This window comes from Salvelinus namaycush, chromosome 3 (assembly GCF_016432855.1).
Source record: "Salvelinus namaycush isolate Seneca chromosome 3, SaNama_1.0, whole genome shotgun sequence".
Lineage (NCBI taxonomy): Eukaryota > Metazoa > Chordata > Actinopteri > Salmoniformes > Salmonidae > Salvelinus > Salvelinus namaycush.
Genome location: NC_052309.1, coordinates 22,784,657 through 22,803,545, shown reverse-complemented (window position 1 = coordinate 22,803,545; position 18,889 = coordinate 22,784,657). Strand labels below are relative to the sequence as shown.

The 18,889-nt window shown below is 43.2% G+C and overlaps 1 protein-coding gene across 1 annotated transcript; it reads left to right on the top strand.

Annotated features, from left to right (window-relative positions):
• Nucleotides 1–257: 257 nt before the first annotated feature.
• On the top strand, nucleotides 258–2,351 carry LOC120043682 (protein Wnt-11-like). The gene is made up of 5 exons (XM_038988235.1): nucleotides 258–265; nucleotides 900–1,135; nucleotides 1,254–1,531; nucleotides 1,738–2,030; nucleotides 2,177–2,351. The coding sequence occupies exons 1-5, from the start codon at nucleotides 258–260 to the stop codon at nucleotides 2,349–2,351; spliced, it is 990 nt and encodes a 329-aa protein (XP_038844163.1).
• Nucleotides 2,352–18,889: the final 16,538 nt, after the last annotated feature.

Genomic DNA, 18,889 nt, shown 5'->3' with positions numbered 1-18,889 from the left:
CATTGATTTAGATTAGATTACAATGTTGCAGATTATTTTTCAAAGGAACTCTTCAAATGACTTTAGGGCTAGTTAATTTAAGTGTTGAATATCAATTCATCAATGTATCCCGCTTTAGCCTACATGTCTAACACTTTGGATGGATGGCTTTTAATCAATCATGATTAATGGCACATTAATGGCAATCTTTTGAAACGCATAGGATGCATAGGAACTTCTAATAGGCCTATGTTACAGTTTCATCTCAATAATTCGAGATGGATACGTGTGCCTGTGTTCATTCCATGGTTCATTCACAAAATAAATCACCTGGGAGCATGAGCAGCGGTGTGCGGCGTTTTCCTTTTTATTTTCCATAAATTCACCTACAACTCCAGCACCTGCAAAAAGTACCTCGGTGTGCGTATGTTCTTCAGCCTTTGTCATTCACAAATCGCCAATTGAATGAGGCGTGGCTATCGTGGCGGTGACATAAGACTCCCTGGAGTCGAGGTCACACCACCAGTGGCTTGCAGCATAGGCTATAGGAGGGCCATACCGCCTGACCCCAGACCGCAGAGGTAAACTGAAAACAACACGTATCACTGGATACTCACATTGGACTACCAAAGGAATCGTTTGGAGCTATACTTTTATTTTCGGCAGAGGATTCACTATTTCTTTTTTACAATGAAATTCCGCATGGATTTATTTCTAGTGACATTTATTGTGAACGCGAACTGTTGTGCTGCTATATATTGGCTGTAAGTATTCCTTACTATTTTATTTGTATGTAGCTATTGGTCTATTCAGATGCCTATGCTACTTTGTTTACTGACATATTTTTGTTATTTTAATAGGCCTATACCATATGAAATAGCTGATTACCTAATTCAATGTTGTTGTTTTTACCTTTGCAGTGGACTTACTGTAAAGGGGAGCTCTGTAGGCTGGAATCAAACTCATCATTGCAAGCTACTAGATTGGTTGGCCCCTGATCAATCGCAACTTTGCCGGAGAAACCTCGAGCTGATGCACAGTATTGTCCAAGCAGCCAAGTTGACCAAAAATACCTGTCAGAACACCTTCAATGACATGCGATGGAACTGTTCATCTGTTGAAAAAGCCCCTCGTTTTACACCAGATTTGGCAAAAGGTAGGCTAAAGACACTTTAAAAAGTATCTTAGAAATTGGAGTATATCATGTGGCCTGTAAACTTTTGTGATTGGTTGTGATTTGCATTGATTTATCTGTTGGCTGTGCTCTATTGCAGGCACCAGGGAGTCCGCATTTGTGTTTTCGCTAGCGGCTGCTTTAGTGAGTCACTCCATTGCCAGAGCCTGCTCGTCTGGAGAGCTCCCCAGTTGCTCGTGCGCTCCAGCCCCTGCTGAACAGGCCGGGCCCGACTTCATATGGGGAGGATGCGGTGATAACCTGCGCTACGGTCTCCAAATGGGATCTGCCTTTTCTGATGCACCGATGAGAAACAGCAGATCTGGCTCTCAGGCGTTCAGACTCATGCACTTGCACAATAATGCAGTTGGAAGACAGGTAATGATCTAATCCCACATTGACAAGAAATATACATTTTTATACATGGGTAATTACGCACGAGTTATTGTGCCATTGTTTTTAATAGTGGCATTGGCTTTTTGACAGTTTTTTATTACATCATAAACAACATATTATATTATTAATATCTGCAAAACCTGGCAACACACTTTTATATCATAATATAATTTTTGCTATACTTTCAGGCACTTATTGATGCTCAAGAGACAAAATGCAAATGCCACGGGGTGTCCGGGTCCTGCTCTGTCAAAACATGTTGGAAGGGCCTCCATGATATTAACCACATTGCCATGGATCTCAAATCCAAGTACCTGTCTGCCACCAAGGTGATCCATCGTCATGTTGGGACAAGGAAGCAGTTGGTCCCCAGAGAGTTGAACGTTCGACCAGTGAGAGAGAGTGAGTTGGTCTACCTGGTCAGCTCTCCGGATTACTGCACACACAATGAGAAGCATGGCTCACTCGGCACACAGGACAGGTATGTTTGTGTTTCTCTCAATGTTTCAGTGGAAATTGTGATTTTTACTCTACCTTTGACACCTTGAAGGTCTAATATGTTGATCCTCATTCATAAGAGTTTTATATTGTTGTTTATTGATTGGAACACATTTTTTTGGTCTCCAGACATTGCAATAAGACATCCAATGACAGTGGGAGTTGCAATCTCATGTGCTGTGGTCGTGGCTACAATGCCTACACTGAGAGGATTGTGGAGAGATGCCAGTGCAAGTACCACTGGTGCTGCTATGTCACCTGCAAGAGGTGCGAAAGGACAGTGGAGAGATATATATGCAAATGAACTTTGCCCAGAGACATGTGAGTGAACATGAAGCACTATTTTCACCACCATCATCTTGTCGAGTTGTGCAGACCCAGCAGTCATCTGACTTGACTCCCTGTGTGCTTCTGTGCTACTACATAGCCTGCAGGCTAAGTGCAATGAAAAACAAGAGGGGCAATTCACAGACACTACCAAAGATAAGCAGATGATCTGGACTCCGTTAGCTGTTTTAAAGAGACTGGAGGGCACTACTGTGAAGAAGATTGTGTTACTTGAAGAGCAAATGTGATTGATTGGGAGCTGTAGGCTATTTGAGTTTGATTAGTAAAATGTTCAGCAATAGGACAAGTTGAATAGATGACAAAGTGACTGAATCACAACAAAGACTTCCCAGAAGCTTCCCCAAATGCGAATAGGCCAGTCAGCTTTAAGATTTCCAACTGATAATGAAAAGCTTTTAACAATTTTACATCTTACACATTAACGAAATTGCAAATAAGAGGCAGAATAGCTGATTGATCTTATCTCCATTTTAGTCACACAGGGTTAATGCCATACTACTCAGTTTAGGGATATTCTGATCATAGGCATGCAACACACGTATTATCAAAAGTTTGAGCTGTATTTTTAGTTGTTTATGATTATATTGGGCATGTTGATGTACAGTTGAAGTCAGAAGTTTACATACACTTAGGTTGGAGTCATTAAAAATCATTTTTCAACCCCTCCACAAATTTCTTGTTATTAACAAACTATAGTTTTGGCAAGTTGGTTAGGACATCTACTTTGTGCATGACGCAAGTAATTTTTCCAACAATTGTTTACAGACAGATTATTTCACTTATAATTCACTGTATCACAATTCCAGTGGGTCAGACATTTACATACACTAAGTTGACTGTGCCACAGCTTTAAACAGCTTGGAAAATTCCAGAAAATGACGTCATGGCTTTAGAAGCTTCTGATAGCCTAATAGACTTAATTTGAGTCAATTGGAGGTGTACATGTGGATATATTTCAAGGCCTACCTTCAAACTCAGTGCCTCTTTGCTTGGCATCATGGGAAAATCAATAGAAATCAGCCAAGACCTCAGAAAAAAAATTGTAGACCTCCACAAGTCTGGTTCATCCTTGGGAGCAATTTCCAAACGCCTGAAGGTACCACGTTCATCTGTACAAACAATAGTACACAGGTATAAACACCATGGGACCACGCAGCCATCATACCGCTCAGGAAGGAGACGCGTTCTGTCTCCTAGAGATGAATGTACTTTGGTGCGAAAAGTGCAAATCAATTCCTGAACAACAGCAAAGGACCTTGTGAAGATGCTGGAGGAAACAGGTACAAAAGTATCTATATCCACAGTAAAACGAGTCCTATATCGACATAACCTGAAAGGCCACTCAGCAAGGAAGAAGCCACTGCTCCAAAACCGCCATAAAAAAGCCAGACTACGGTTTGCAACTGCACATGGGGACAAAGATCGTACTTTTTAGTGAAATGTCCTCTGGTTGATGAAACAAAAATAGAACTGTTTGGCCATGCTTTGGCCATGCTTTTCTGTTTGGAGGAAAAAGGGGAATGCTTGCAAGCCTAAGAACACCATGCCAACCGTGAAGCACGGGTTGGCAGCATCATGTTGTGGGAGTGCTTTGCTGCAGGAGGGACTGGTGCACTTCACAAAATAGATGGCGTCATGAGGGAGGAAAATGATGTGGATATATTGAAGCACATCTCAAGACATCAGTCAGGAAGTTAAATCTTGGTCGCAAATGGGTCTTCCAAATGGACAATGACCCCAAGCAAACTTCCAAAGTTGTGGCAAAATGGCTCAAGGACAACAAAGTCAAGGTATTGGAGTGGCCATCACAAAGCCCTGACCTCAATCCCATAGAAGATTTGTGGGCAGAACTGAAAAAGCGTGTGCGAGCAAGGAGGCCTGCAAATCTGATTCAGTTACACCAGCTCTGTCAGGGGGAATGGGCCAAAATTCACCCAACTTATTGTGGGAAGCTTGTGGAAGGCTACCCGAAACATTTGACCCAAGTTAAACAATATAAAGGCAATGCTACCAAATACTAGTTCAGTGTATGTAAACTTCTGACCCACTGGGAATGTGATGAAAGAAATAAATACTGAATTAAATCATTCTCTCTACTATTATTCTGACATTTCACATTCTTAAAATAAAGTGGTGATCCTAACTGACCTAAGACTGGATTTTTTTAAACTCTGATTAAATATCAGGAATTGTGAAAAACTGAGTTTAAATGTATTTGGCTAAGGTGTATGTAAATCTCCGACTTCAACTGTAGATAAGTGCAATTGTATATTTATTTTATTTAAAAAACGACACACAATGTGTCCTGTTAAGTTTTAACCATCTGTGTATCTGCCTGTGGCAGGTGCTGCCAAACTTGTAGACCTAATTTGTCTTTGGGTAAAGCAATAGTAACTGTAGTATTTATGCAGCAGAGGCTGTAGTAACTTGACACAATAACAAATCCACACTTTCATTAATTCCACTGAATTTAAGGCTCACACTGTTTATATCATCCACAGTTAGCTAAAAGTAAAATCGTGGTACTTCAATTTCTGAAATATTTAAGGCAACTTAATGACTTTTCAGTCAATTCCACAGACACGTTTTCTAAATGTGTCTGAAGCATGGAGTTCCAGTGCTAGAGAACTAAAGAGTTGACATCCAACTGTAAACGTCCCCCATGTTGATTCAGAACCTGGTGTGAATATGCTTGGAATGCACACAAGCCCTCCCAACTGTGTTCAGTCCAGAAGGGATTCAACTGGTGATCATTTTAAAGGGGTAATTTGCAGTTGCTGACATCCATTTTTTTTTACTTATGAATTGCTTAAGAATATAACTTATAAATGCATCATGAGCTTAATTTAACTGTCGTACCCCATCAGAACCCAAAATATAATATTGTTTTACTCCAAAGTTTGTAAACAAAGTAAATGTAAACAAACACTATATTGTCTCAAAACATTGTTATTAAAACTATCATTTTGATCAGTCCTTGCATCCATAGATCTCTATAGGAGCTATGGATGCATTTCTAAACTGCTGATTGCCTCTTTAAAGGGTCATGATCCACATACATATGGGCACATACCGTTATATCCTCATCATTATTAGTGGTAAAGATTGATTAATATTATAAACAAGAAAACTGCATAAAAACTGTAAAACAGAATTATATGGAATTGGTCAGTGGTCACTAAATATAAAGGTTTTCTGTCTGTGTTGGAGAATTTTGGATATGATTGATGGTGGCAACACATAGCTCCAAAAAGTATGGATGACTATTTACATTTGGGCTGTTGTTAGTCTTTCACATGTTTTAAAACCCTCCCGTGCAGCCATGGAAACTAATTACAAAAAAACAGGTGTTTCAGTTCTTGCTGCCTCCGAAATACACTCATGTTTCAGCCTGCCTTGTTGTGGAGCTAATTGCTGAAAAACATTGTTATTTTTGAGTGTTACATTTGTAGATGTCAAAAGCAAAACAGCATGCAATCTTTGGTTAGAATTCTATAGAATTCTATAGACTGCAGTAGGGGAGCTATAGGGCAGACGTACAGCCTAATTAGCTCTGCTTACTCTATGGGGGAGGGGGGGGGGTGCAGTGAGAAGGACATGTTGCACACTTTCTGCGATGGACTTCACTATTCCATGACACATAGACTGTGTTCAAAAAAAGCAAAACATAGGCCATGGAACCAATAGATGAATTGTCCTCTTAGAGCTTTGTTTATAGTCTAATGTTTAAGGAAATGGTGCACTCTGAACCCCTTATTTCCTCCCAGAGGACAGAAATGGATATACAGAGAGCATACCTTTTTTATGTTTGTTTGAAGAGTGCGGTAGATATAGTTACCACTAACACAATTTGAGACTTAAATTCAGTTTATCTCCTAACCCTACACTCTAGTCTAGCCCTACACTCTTTTCATTTGAATAACTATTTTTGTAAGAAAGGGTTCTTTGATGATTATTTGGAAGGCAAGAAGGATTCTTTGGAATGCAAAATGTGTTCTACATAGAACCCTTATGAATCTGAATAAGCTTTTATTTGTAATTTTGGTAACACTTCATTTGGATAGTCCCAAGTAGATTGTGGTTTTTAGATGTCAAATATCTGTCAACCACATTTCCATTAACCCTAGCACTAACCCTAACCTTAACTCTTATCATAACCCTAAACTTAACACTAATCCCAATCTTAACCCTTACACTAACCTTTATTCTAAACCTAACCCTAGCACTAACCGTAACCTTAGCAAGCAGTTGCTTATCAACATATAGTTTGTTGATAGTATGACCATCTGTAAATCATCTATATGGGACTATCCAAATAAAGTGTGAACGCATTTTATTTTATTTTAAATAGTGCCTGAGCATTAGTGTTTACCTCAGTGTTTAAACTTTGGCATCAGAAGTTTGAGTTTAAAAGGATAGATGAGAGAATGTTTTAACTGTACCTATATGGGAGTATTTTCAGTGATGTTATGGCACAGAGAGTAGGAGAATAGAAGGGAGCCCGTCTGGTTTTCAACCTTCCCGAGTTTTCTCATGTCACCCCGCTCCTCCGCAAACTCAACTGGCTTCCAGTCAAAGCTCGCATCCGCTACAAGACCATGGTGCTTACCTTTTGTATCGTCTGAGATTCCCAAAGATTGGAAAGCTGCTGCGGTCATCCCCCTCTTCAAAGGGGGTGACACTCTAGACCCAAACTGCTACAGACCTATATCTGTCCTACCCTGTCTTTCTAAGGTCTTTGAAAGCCAAATTAACAAACAGATTACCGACCATTTCGAATCCCACCGTACCTTCTCCGCTATGCAATCTGGTTTCAGAGCTGGTCATGGGTGCACCTCAGCCACGCTCAAGGTCCTAAACGACATCATAACCGCCATCGATGAGAGACATTACTGTGCAGCCGTATTCATCGACCTGGCCAAGGCTTTCGACTCTGTCAATCACCACATTCTTATTGGCAGACTCGACAGCCTTGGTTTCTCAAATGATTGCCTCGCCTGGTTTACCAACTACTTCTCTGATAGAGTTTAATGTGTCAAATCGGAGAGCCTGTTGTCCGGACCTCTGGCAGTCTCTATGGGGGTGCCACAGGGTTCAATTCTCGGGCGGACTCTCTTCTCTGTATACATCAATGATGTCGCTCTTGCTGCTGGTGATTCTCTGATCCATCTCTACGCAGACGACACCATTCTGTATACTTCTGGCCCCTCTTTGGACACTGTGTTAACTAACCTCCAGACGAGCTTCAATGCCATACAACTCTTCTTCCGTGGCCTCCAACTGCTCTTAAATGCAAGTAAAACTAAATGCATGCTATTCAATCGATCACTGCCCGCATCTGCCCGCATCTGCCCGCCCGCCCCTCCAGCATCACTACTCTGGACGGCTCTGACTTAGAATATGTGGACAACTACAAATACCTAGGTGTCTGGTTAGACTGTAAACTCTCCTTCCAGACTCACATTAAGCATCTCCAATCCAAAATTAAATCTAAAATTGGCTTCCTATATCGCAACAAAGCATCCTTCACTCATGCTGCCAAACATGCCCTCGTAAAACTGACCATCCTACCTGTCACAACCGTCGTTCGAGGAAGACCAAGGTGCAGCGTGGTGAGCATACATTTTCTTTTATTAGTAAAATGTCGCCAACAAAACAAGAAATAACAAAAACGACCGTGAAGCTACAAGGGCTATAGTGCCCCTAACAAAGACAACTTCCCACAATGACAAAAGGGTAAAAGGCTGCCTAAGTATGATTTCCAATCAGAGACAACGATAGACAGCTGTCCCTGATTAAGAACCATATCCGGCCAACACATAGAAATACAAAAACATAGAAATCAGAACATAGAATGCCCACCCCAAATCACACCCTGACCAAACCAAAATAGAGTCATAAAAAGGCTCTCTAAGGTCAGAGCGTGACAGTACCCCCCCCCAAAGGTGCGGACTCCGGCCGCAAAACTGAACCTATAGGGGAGGGTCTGGGTGGGCCGTAGACCCTGCTCCACCTCTGGCTCACCCCACTTTGGTGGCGCCTCTGGTGCGGGGACCCTCATCGCCGACCCGGACTGGGGACCCTCGTTGCGGGCCCCGGACTGGGGACCCTCGCTGCGGGCCCCAGACTGGGGACCCTCGCTGCGGGCCCCAGACTGGGGACCCTCGCTGCGGGCCCCGGACTGGGAACCCCCGTTGCGGGCCCCGGACTGGGGACCCTCGTTGCGGGCCCCGGACTGGGGACTCTCGTTGCGGGCCCCGGACTGGGAACCCTCGTTGCGGGCCCCGGACTGGGGACCCTCGTTGCGGGCCCCGGACTGGGGACCCTCGTTGCGGGCCCCGGACTGGGGACCGTCGCTGGAGGCTCCGGACTGGAGACCGTCGTTGGAGGCTCTGGACTGGAGGCCGTCGCTGGAGGCTCCAGACTGGAGACCGTCGTTGGAGGCTTTGGACTGGAGGCCGTCGTTGGAGGCTTCGTGCTATGGATCATTACTGGAGGCTTCATGCCATGGATCATCACTGGAGGCTTCGTGCCATGGATCATCACTGGAGGCTTTTTGCCATGGATCATCACTGGAGGCTTCGTGCCATGGATCAACACTGGAGGCTTCGTGCCATGGATCTTCACTGGATGCTTCGTGCCATGGATCATCACTGGAGGCTTCGTGCCCTGGATAATCACTGGAGGCTTCGTGCCCTGGATAATCACTGGAGGCTTCCTCCGTGGAGCCGGAACAGGTCTCAACGGACTGAGGAGACGTACTGGCAGCCTGGTGCGTGGAGCTGCCACTGGGCTTACCAGGCTGGGGAGACATACAGGAGGCCTGGGTCTGGGGGCAGGCACAGGACTCACCAGGCTGGGGAAACATACAGTAGGCCTGGTTCTGGGGGCAGGCACAGGATACACTGGGCCGTGGAGGCGCACTGAAGGTCTCGAGCGTAGAGCCTGCACAACCCGTCCTGGCTGGATGGTAATTTCGCCCTGCAGATGCGGGGCGCTGGCACAGGGCGCGCTGGGCTGTGCAGACGCACCAGAGACACAGTGTGCAGAGCCGGCGCAGGATATCCTGGGCCGTGGAGACGCACTGGAAGCCAGATGCGCTGAGCCGGCACCTTCCATCCTGGCTGGATGCTCACTCTAGCCCGTCCAATGCGGGGAGCTAGAATGTAGCGCACTGGGCTATGAACGCGCACTGGAGACACCGTGCGCTCCACCGCATAACACGGTTCCTGACCAGTACGACGCTCCCTCCGGTAAGCACGGGGAGTTGGCTCAGGTCTCCAACCTGACTCAGCCAATCTCCTCGTGTGCCCCCCCAATCATTTTTTGGGGGGCTGCCTCTCGTGCCTGCTCCGTTGCCGTAACTCCTGGTAGCGAAGTCGTTCCTCCCTCGCTACTTCAGCCTGTTTCCATGGCAGGATCTTGTCTCCTGCCATAACCTCCTCCCATGTCCAAGATGTCCTCCATTCTCTCTTCTCCCGGGCCCAAGATCCCTGCTCCTCCTGGCCACGCTGCTTGATCCTTTTGTGGTGGGAAGTTCTGTCACGACCGTTGTTCGAGGAAGACCAAGGTGCAGCGTGGTGAGCGTACATTTTCTTTTATTAGTAAAATGTCACCAACAAAACAAGAAATAACAAAAACGACCGTGAAGCTACAAGGGCTATAGTGCCCCTAACAAAGACAACTTCCCACAATGACAAAAGAGTAAAAGGCTGCCTAAGTATTATTCCCAATCAGAGACAACGATAGACAGCTGTCCCTGATTGAGAACCATACCCGGCCAACACATAGAAATACAAAAACATAGAAATCAGAACATAGAATGCCCACCCCAAATCACACCCTGACCAGGGCGTGACACTACCGATCCTCGACTTCGGCGATGTCATCTATAAAATAGCCTCCAACACCCTACTCAACAAATTGGATGCAATCTATCACAGTGCCATCCGTTTTGTCACCAAAGCCCCATACACTACCCATCACTGCGACCTGTACGCTCTCGTTGGTTGGCCCTCGCTTCATACTTGTCGCCAAACCCACTGGCTACAGGTTATCTACAAGTCTCTGCTAGGTAAAGCCTTGCCTTATCTCACTGGTCACCATAGCAACACCCACTCGTAGCACGCGCTCCAGCAGGTATATCTCACTGGTCACCCCCAAAGCCAATTCCTCTTTGGTCGCCTTTCCTTCCAGTTCTCTGCTGCTAATGACTGGAACGAACTGCAAAAATCACTGAAGCTGGAGACTCACATCTCCCTCACTAGTTTTAAGCACCAGCTGTCAGAGCAGCTTACAGATCACTGCACCTGTACATAGCCCATCTGTAAACAGCCCATCTATCTACCTCATCCCCATACTGTATTTATTTATTTATCTTGCTCCTTTGCACCCCAGTATCTCTACTTGCACATTCATCTTCTGCACATCTACCATTCCAGTGTTTAATTGCTATATTGTAATTACTTCGCCACCATGGCCTATTTATTGCCTTAACTCCCTTATCTTACCTCATTTGCACTCACTGTATATAGACTTTTGTTTTCTTTTTTTCTACTGTATTATTGACTGTATGTTTTGTTTATTCCATGTGTAACTCTGTGTTGTTGTATGTGTCGAATTGCTATGCTTTATCTTGACCAGGTCACAGTTGCAAATGAGAACTTGTTCTCAACTAGCCTACCTGGCTAAATAAAGGTGAAATAAAAATAAAAATAAATAAACCTACGGAATAGCAAGATGAACTGCCCCTCCCTACCTTCAGGCTATGCTCAAACCCTACACCCCAACCTGAGCACTCCGTTCTGCCACCTCAAGTCTCATGGCCCTCCCACCCGTACGGGAGGGCAGCTCCCACTCATCCCTGTCCAAGCTCTTTTCTGTCCTGGCACCCCAATGGTGGAACCAGATTCCCTCTGAAGCTATGACAGCAGAGCCCCTGCCCATCTCCCGAAAACATCTGAAACCCTACCTCTTCAAACAGTATCTTAAATAATCCTCCTTTAAATTAATCCAATAGCAAACAATGCAAGATACGTGTTTCAAATCGCCCTTCAAAGTGCTGAAAGTAATATGCTACAGTGCAGTCAATTACAGTTTTCACATTAGGCAATACACTTACATTACCCAACAAAACTGACAGAAAATGTATAATTTCTGTAATATCTATCCAATGTGTTGTCAAAGGTGTGATCAATGAAGACATCCTCTACAATTATTCATGCAAAAAAACAAAGGTGTACTGTCTGTAATCAAATGCAAGAAATTAAATGAATGAAAATAAAATATAACATTTAGCACACGTTTGCATCAAGCCTGTCTTGAGCATTCAGCCATAAATTCTCATCCACATCACAGTGAATGTCCTCATTGTTCATGCACCGTGGGAAAAACCTTTCCGCATGGCGAATCCAAGCTTGACATGGGTCTGCATTGATGTTGTCGCATGCCTCATCCATGGCCAGAAGAGGGTGGCACGCTCATGGGGATGGCGATCGTACACCTTCCACCTCCATGCTGAAAAGAAATCCTCAACAGGCCAACTCAATTTCATTAAGAAACACAATGAGGTGTGCAGCGTTGTAGGATCCAAGTAATGGCCTACGTCCTACCACACTATCTTCAGAGATAGCTGCACACATGGAGATGTTTCCCCCACGTTGTCCAGGCACTTGGACGGCGCCGAGTTTCGGCGAGGTAGAAGCCGCTTCATCAACAAAGATACAGTATACTTGCAGTGGCAACCCATCATTCAGAGCAAAAGTTTTCTTGAGTAAGGCAGCTCCAAAATGCAGGTGTTTCAGCTTAGCTCAGTGCTTTGTGGTAGAGGGGCATCCAGAGGAAAATACAGAGCATAGGGGTTGGTAATCCTCTCTAGTTGCGCCGTGATAGGCTTAGTGTTCTGTCACTCATGGGGACACTACCTCACCGCATAATCTACAGGGATAGCTAGAAAGTTCAAGCCTCCTTGGGTGCTGCCATAGATTTACATTAGAAGTGCCCATCCAAGAAGGCTCAAGGTCACTGGCCACAGATAAAATGACGTCAAATCATGTTATATCTACTGTAGCTTAAATTGGACTGATCATATCAACTTCAAACTTTTAAAATCTTAGCTAGCAAGCCAAACAAGCAATCATCATCATGAATCACGTCAACAATCTACCTGAAAATTATTTTCAATACCTATCATATGAAGAGAAATTATAGATAAAAGGTTGGAAATTAAACAATGAGTGGTTTGGAAGGAATCAGTGGCTAACTGCAAGCATTGCAAAGCAATCACTATTTTGCTTCCCCTGCCTGCTATTCGGTGGAGAGGGTGTGTGGTCCAAGTTTGGGTTTAAGGGTCTCTTTTCCAAGCTTAAAAGGATGAACATTCACATGGGCCAGGAAAGGTTGAATATATTGGCCATGCTGTCTATCCAGCATGACTTCTGCCGCATTCAAAACAACTGGATACTTGGAACTGGGTAATCATTCTTGGAACCGGGCCTCATTCTAGAGCTCCAACCTGAAGATCACTGACGTCATGATTTGACCTTGTTCTTTTCCGAGTTACCAGTTGTCTTGAAAGCACCATAAATCCAGAGAATGCCAGGCTGTGAGGACAAAGTTTGATGACAAAATTTGCCCACGAAAGATCGCCGCGCCACCTTCCTGTTCAAGTGAGCACAGCACAACAAGGAGTCAAAAAATGCCAGGGAGATATGTATACCACAGCTAAGAAAGTAATACTAAGTGTATGTTGTGTAGTAAGCTGTTAGTAGCCCATGTGATCACCCTAATAATTTGGTCCCTTTCCCCCTCATAACTTAGCCTACTGTTCTGACTTGGTGGTGCACATAGCCTGTTTTCGAGAAATGTCATCATTGAATATTGTAAGAGTTTTCATTGTCTGTTTATATGCCCCCTTTATTTATTCTACTGTTCTGAGTTGGTGTACAGGGAGAATACTGTAAGAACCGCCCATGTTCTGAATTGTCACTGTACTGTCACTGTACAATTAAAAAGTGCTGAACAGATTGTTATATTGACTACATCCGTCTTAGCTCGCTCATTAATGTCTTAATCGAAATTATGGATTGTCTCTTATCCACTCATCGTTCCCTTATGCCATAGTTTGTACATCTCAATTGTCAGTGAAAAACCACATTTGTTTAAGCAAGTCATCCATATCAGCTATGTTTTTTTAAAGGCAGTAAATGAGGCTGAATGAACAGTTTCGCTGCCAGACAAGGCTCCGCTGATAGCCAGGTGTAGCGGTGGTAAGGATTCCCTCCATGGTGCTGAAAATAAATATCTGCTGTTGGGACAGCTCTATGTAGGCCCTAACAGTTTGTGGGCACTGTCAGCAGTTGATGTTACTCTTCAATAACACAGACCCCAAAGCAAATCAGGGGAAGGAAAATTGGTTTATTCAAAGAGGACAAATCATGCAGGTAGGTAGATGGTAGATGTCCATGCTCCCCTGTCCTCAGTGATTCTCTCCAGTGAACAAAGGGACAGGATGTAGTTTATAACCCAGCCCTACTCTGTGGTTGACCAATTAGAATTCCTTGCAATAAAATGGGCCTATGGCCAAATAACAAGTATCCTATTTCAGGTTGGACCAATGAGAACATGCCACACGTAGCTATGAGTTCAGGACTGACATTCCTAACAGATGTTGAACTGAAAACCAACTATTTCCATTGATAATTCCCTATTGACCGTTAGTACTCTATTGACTTTTAGTACTCTTGACCTCACGTCCTCTGCGTTGTGTATTTATCTTAGAAATATTCTTACAGCACCGTTTGTCACCGTTTTAGTGCAATTAATGTATTTTTTGTGTTGTGTTGTGTTGTGTAGTGTCTTCGCTGGCATGCATCCAAAAAAAAATGTAGTTTGGCCCACCAAGATTTATCGCCACTGTATGCTTCTGATGGTTCACAGCAGCATCACCCTCTAAAAATATATTTTGGTAAGTTATTTTTACAGTTGATATTTTCAGATTGGAGTGAACTACTCTGGCAGCCTCTGCCATGGTAAGGCCTTTGTTTACCACATTGTCAACAACAATGGCCAGTACCTCATTAGACACAACAGTTCCTTGCCATCTGCCTCCCTCTCTGACAGGGCCCATGCCCACCTCTCTGACAGGCCCCTTGTCTACAAGCTCTTTGATTTCTTTCTCCATGTTGAAATTAATTGCAAGTGTTCACAGACACCCTTTTACAGTATATGGTGACCAAATGTGGTTTCATTTTTAACTAGGCAAGTCAGTTAAGAACAAATTTCAATGACAGCCTAGGAACAGTGGGTTAACTGCCTTGTTCAGGGGCAGAACAACAGATTTTTACCTTGTCAGCTCGGGGATTTAATCTAGCAACTTTTCAGTTAATGGTGCAACAGTCTAACCACTAGGCTACCTGCCGCTATGTGTTACCGCTATGTGAAATCAATTAGCAATAACGAGTAGTCATTATGTATGGTTATCATGTATCATACATGTAATATAGATGTTTATACTTTACAAACACACATTTTGTTCCTGTAGTTCTCAAAATCCATATAGTAGACAAACCAGTTTAAAAACTATAGGTTTACCAAACGGTTAAGTGATGCACCATTAACTTCTTCTTAATAGGGGGCGCTGTTTTCACTTTGGGAAAAAATCGTGCCCAAATTAAACGGCCTCGTACTCTGTTCTAGATCATACGATATGCATATTATTATTACTATTGGATAGAAAACACTCTGAAGTTTCTAAAACTGTTTGAATTATATCTGTGAGTAAAACAGAACTCATTTGGCAGCAAACTTCCAAACAGGAAGTGAAAATTCTGAAAATGGGTGTCTGTGTAAGGCCTTGCCTATTCAATTGCCTTATATTTATGGATCTGTATGCACTTCATACGCCTTCCACTAGATGTCAACAGGCAGTAGAATGTTGAATGGGGTGTCTAGCTTGATGTGAGACCGAATGAGAGCTTTTGGAGTGACAGGTCCGCCATATTGGCAGTATTTTGCTGCGCACTAGAGAGCACCATATTATTTTCTGAAATGCGTTAGGTAGACACAACGAAATGCTCCGTCTTGGACGTTATTGGATACATATGAGAAAAACATCATAAAGATGGATTTTCAACTGAGTTTGACCAGTTTATTCGATGTTTATTATGACTTTTGGAATTTTTCGTTCCATGCACCAAGAGTTCATGGACATGTGCGCTCCACCATGCTAGCCAAAGTTGCTAATTCGACAGAAGAAATGGACATTCTAAAACAAAACAACGATTTATTGTGGAACTAGGACTCCTTGCACTGCATTCTGATGGAAGATCATCAAAGGTAAGAGAATATTTATGATGTTATTTCGTATTTTTGTGGAATATGTTGGCTCCAACATGGCGGAGAATGGCTGGGCGCTGTCTCAGATTATTGCATGCTGTACTTTGTACTAAAGTTATTTTTTTAAATCTAACACAGCGGTTGCATTAAGAACCAGTGTATCTTTCATTTGCTGTACAACATGTATTTTTTAGCAAAGTTTATGATGAGTTTTTTGGTTAGATTACGTGACTGTCCAAAATTTCTCCGGACAATTTGGTGCATTTTGGCGCCATATTCACAATGTAAAACCAGGATTTGTAGCTATAAATATGCACATTTTCGAACAAAACATAAATGTATTGTATAACATGATGTTATAAGACTGTCATCTGATGAAGTTGTTTAAAGGTTAGTGATTAATTTTATCTCTATTTGTGGGTTTTGTGAAAGCTACCTTTGCGGTGGAAAAATGGCGGTGTGTTTTTGGATATTGTGGTGAGCTAACATAAATATATGTTGTGTTTTCGCTGTAAAACACTTAAAAAATCGGAAATATTGGCTGGATTCACAAGATGTTTATCTTTCATTTGCTGTACAACATGTATTTTTCATAAATGTTTTATGATGAGTATTTATGTATTTCACGTTGCTCTCTGTAATTATTCTGGCTTTTTTGGTGCCATTTATGATCATGGCACCAATGTAAAACCAGGATTTCTAGCTATAAATATGCACATTTTCGAACAAAACATAAATGTATTGTATAACATGATGTTATAAGACTGTCATCTGATGAAGTTGTTCAAAGGTTAGTGATTAATTTTATCTCTATTTGTGGGTTTTGTGAAAGCTATGTTTGCGGTGAAAAAATGGCGCTGTGTGTTTGGCTATTGTGGTGAGCTAACATAAATATATATTGTGTTTTCGCTGTAAAACATTTTAAAAATCGGAAATGTTGGCTGGACTCACAAGATGTTTATCTTTCATTTGCTGTATTGGACTTGTGATTTCATGAAATTATATTATATGATATCCCTGTGGCGCTAGGCTAGGCTATGCTAGTCAGCTTTTTTGATGAGGATGATCCCGGATCCGTGAGGGGGGGTTGGTAGAGCGCAGTTGGATTAAGTGACGGTCAAATGTATTTTAACAAATGAGAAGAGAATCATATGAAAAGTATTGTGAGCATTGCATTGTGGAAGGTAATTACTTTATATGAAAGGTATTTCTAGATGAAACACTGATTAGGTTTTGTGAAAAAGTTACAGTGTGATTTTGTGTGTTGTACTTAGTCAATTGAAAATGTGCCTTAAAGTTTTGAAAAAACAGCATTTTGATTATCTGTTTTGAGTTTTCTACTAAGTTGTGAAATTGTACCACATACTTGTGAAAATAGTACCAAAGTGATTAAAAAAACTGTAAACTGACGAATTTTGATAGAATTCTTTTATTATGTGACTTAGAGCAACTCTACGGGTAAAACTACCATTTAATTCAATAGCAAAAAATACAAGACACAAATGTCAAAACTGTTTTAAGTGGTGAATTGAAAGAATAGTAGATGATAAATATTATTTTCCATATGGTATTTGACTATAACTTGACATGCACAATTTTCTTTATACACTGCTCAAAAAAATAAAGGGAACACTTAAACAACACAATGTAACTCCAAGTCAATCACACTTCTGTGAAATCAAACTGTCCACTTAGGAAGCAACACTGATTGACAATAAATTTCACATGCTGTTGTGCAAATGGAATAGACAAAATGTGGAAATTATAGGCAATTAGCAAGACACCCCCAATAAAGGAGTGGTTCTGCAGATGGTGACCACAGACCACTTCTCAGTTCCTATGCTTCCTGGCTGATGTTTTGGTCACTTTTGAATGCTGGCGGTGCTTTCACTCTAGTGGTAGCATGAGACGGAGTCTACAACCCACACAAGTGGCTCAGGTAGTGCAGCTCATCCAGGATGGCACATCAATGCGAGCTGTGGCAAGAAGGTTTGCTGTGTTTGTCAGCGTAGTGTCCAGAGCATGGAGGCGCTACCAGGAGACAGGCCAGTACATCAGGAGACGTGGAGGAGGCCGTAGGAGGGCAACAACCCAGCAGCAGGACCGCTACCTCCGCCTTTGTGCAAGGAGGAGCACTGCCAGAGCCCTGCAAAATGACCTCCAGCAGGCCACAAATCTGCATGTGTCTGCTCAAACGGTCAGAAACAGACTCCATGAGGGTGGTATGAGGGCCCGACGTCCACAGGTGGGGGTTGTGCTTACAGCCCAACACCGTGCAGGACGTTTGGCATTTGCCAGAGAACACCAAGATTGGCAAATTCGCCACTGGCGCCCTGTGCTCTTCACAGATGAAAGCAGGTTCACACTGAGCACGTGACAGATGTGACAGAGTCTGGAGACGCCGTGGAAAACGTTCTGCTGCCTGCAACATCCTCCAGCATGACCGATTTGGCGGTGGGTCAGTCATGGTGTGGGGTGGCATTTCTTTGGGGGCCGCACAGCCGCACAGCCGCACACCTCCATGTGCTCGCCAGAGGTAGCCTGACTGCCATTAGGTACCGAGATGAGATCCTCAGACCCCTTGTGAGACCATATGCTGGTGCGGTTGGCCCTGGGTTCCTCCTAATGCAAGACAATGCTAGACCTCATGTGGCTGGAGTGTGTCAGCAGTTCCTGCAAGAGGAAGGCATTGATGCTATGGACTGGCCCGCCCGTTCCCCAGACCTGAATCCAATTGAGCACATCTGGGACATCATGTCTCGCTCCATCCACCAACGCCACGTTGCACCACAGACTGTCCAGGAGTTGGCGGATGCTTTAGTCCAGGTCTGGGAGGAGATCCCTCAGGAGACCATCCGCCACCTCATCAGGAGCATGCCCAGGCGTTGTAGGGAGGTTATACAGGCATGTGGAGTCCACACACACTACTGAGCCTCATTTTGACTTGTTTTAAGGACATTACATCGAAGTTGGATCAGCCTGTAGTGTGGTTTTCCACTTTAATTTTGAGTGTGACTCCAAATCCAGACCTCCATGTGTTGATAAATTTGATTTCCATTGATAATTTTTGTGTGATTTTGTTGTCAGCACATTCAACTATGTAAAGAAAAAAGTATTTAATAAGAATATTTAATTCATTCAGATCTAGGATGTGTTATT

What these genes read in the sequence shown, in the direction of transcription:
- LOC120043682 (XM_038988235.1), top strand. An exon ending in ATAATGCAGTTGGAAGACAG is followed by an intron (nt 1,532 to 1,737) that starts GTAATGATCTAA and finishes CTATACTTTCAG; the next exon opens with GCACTTATTGATGCTCAAGA. An exon ending in TCACTCGGCACACAGGACAG is followed by an intron (nt 2,031 to 2,176) that starts GTATGTTTGTGT and finishes TTTGGTCTCCAG; the next exon opens with ACATTGCAATAAGACATCCA.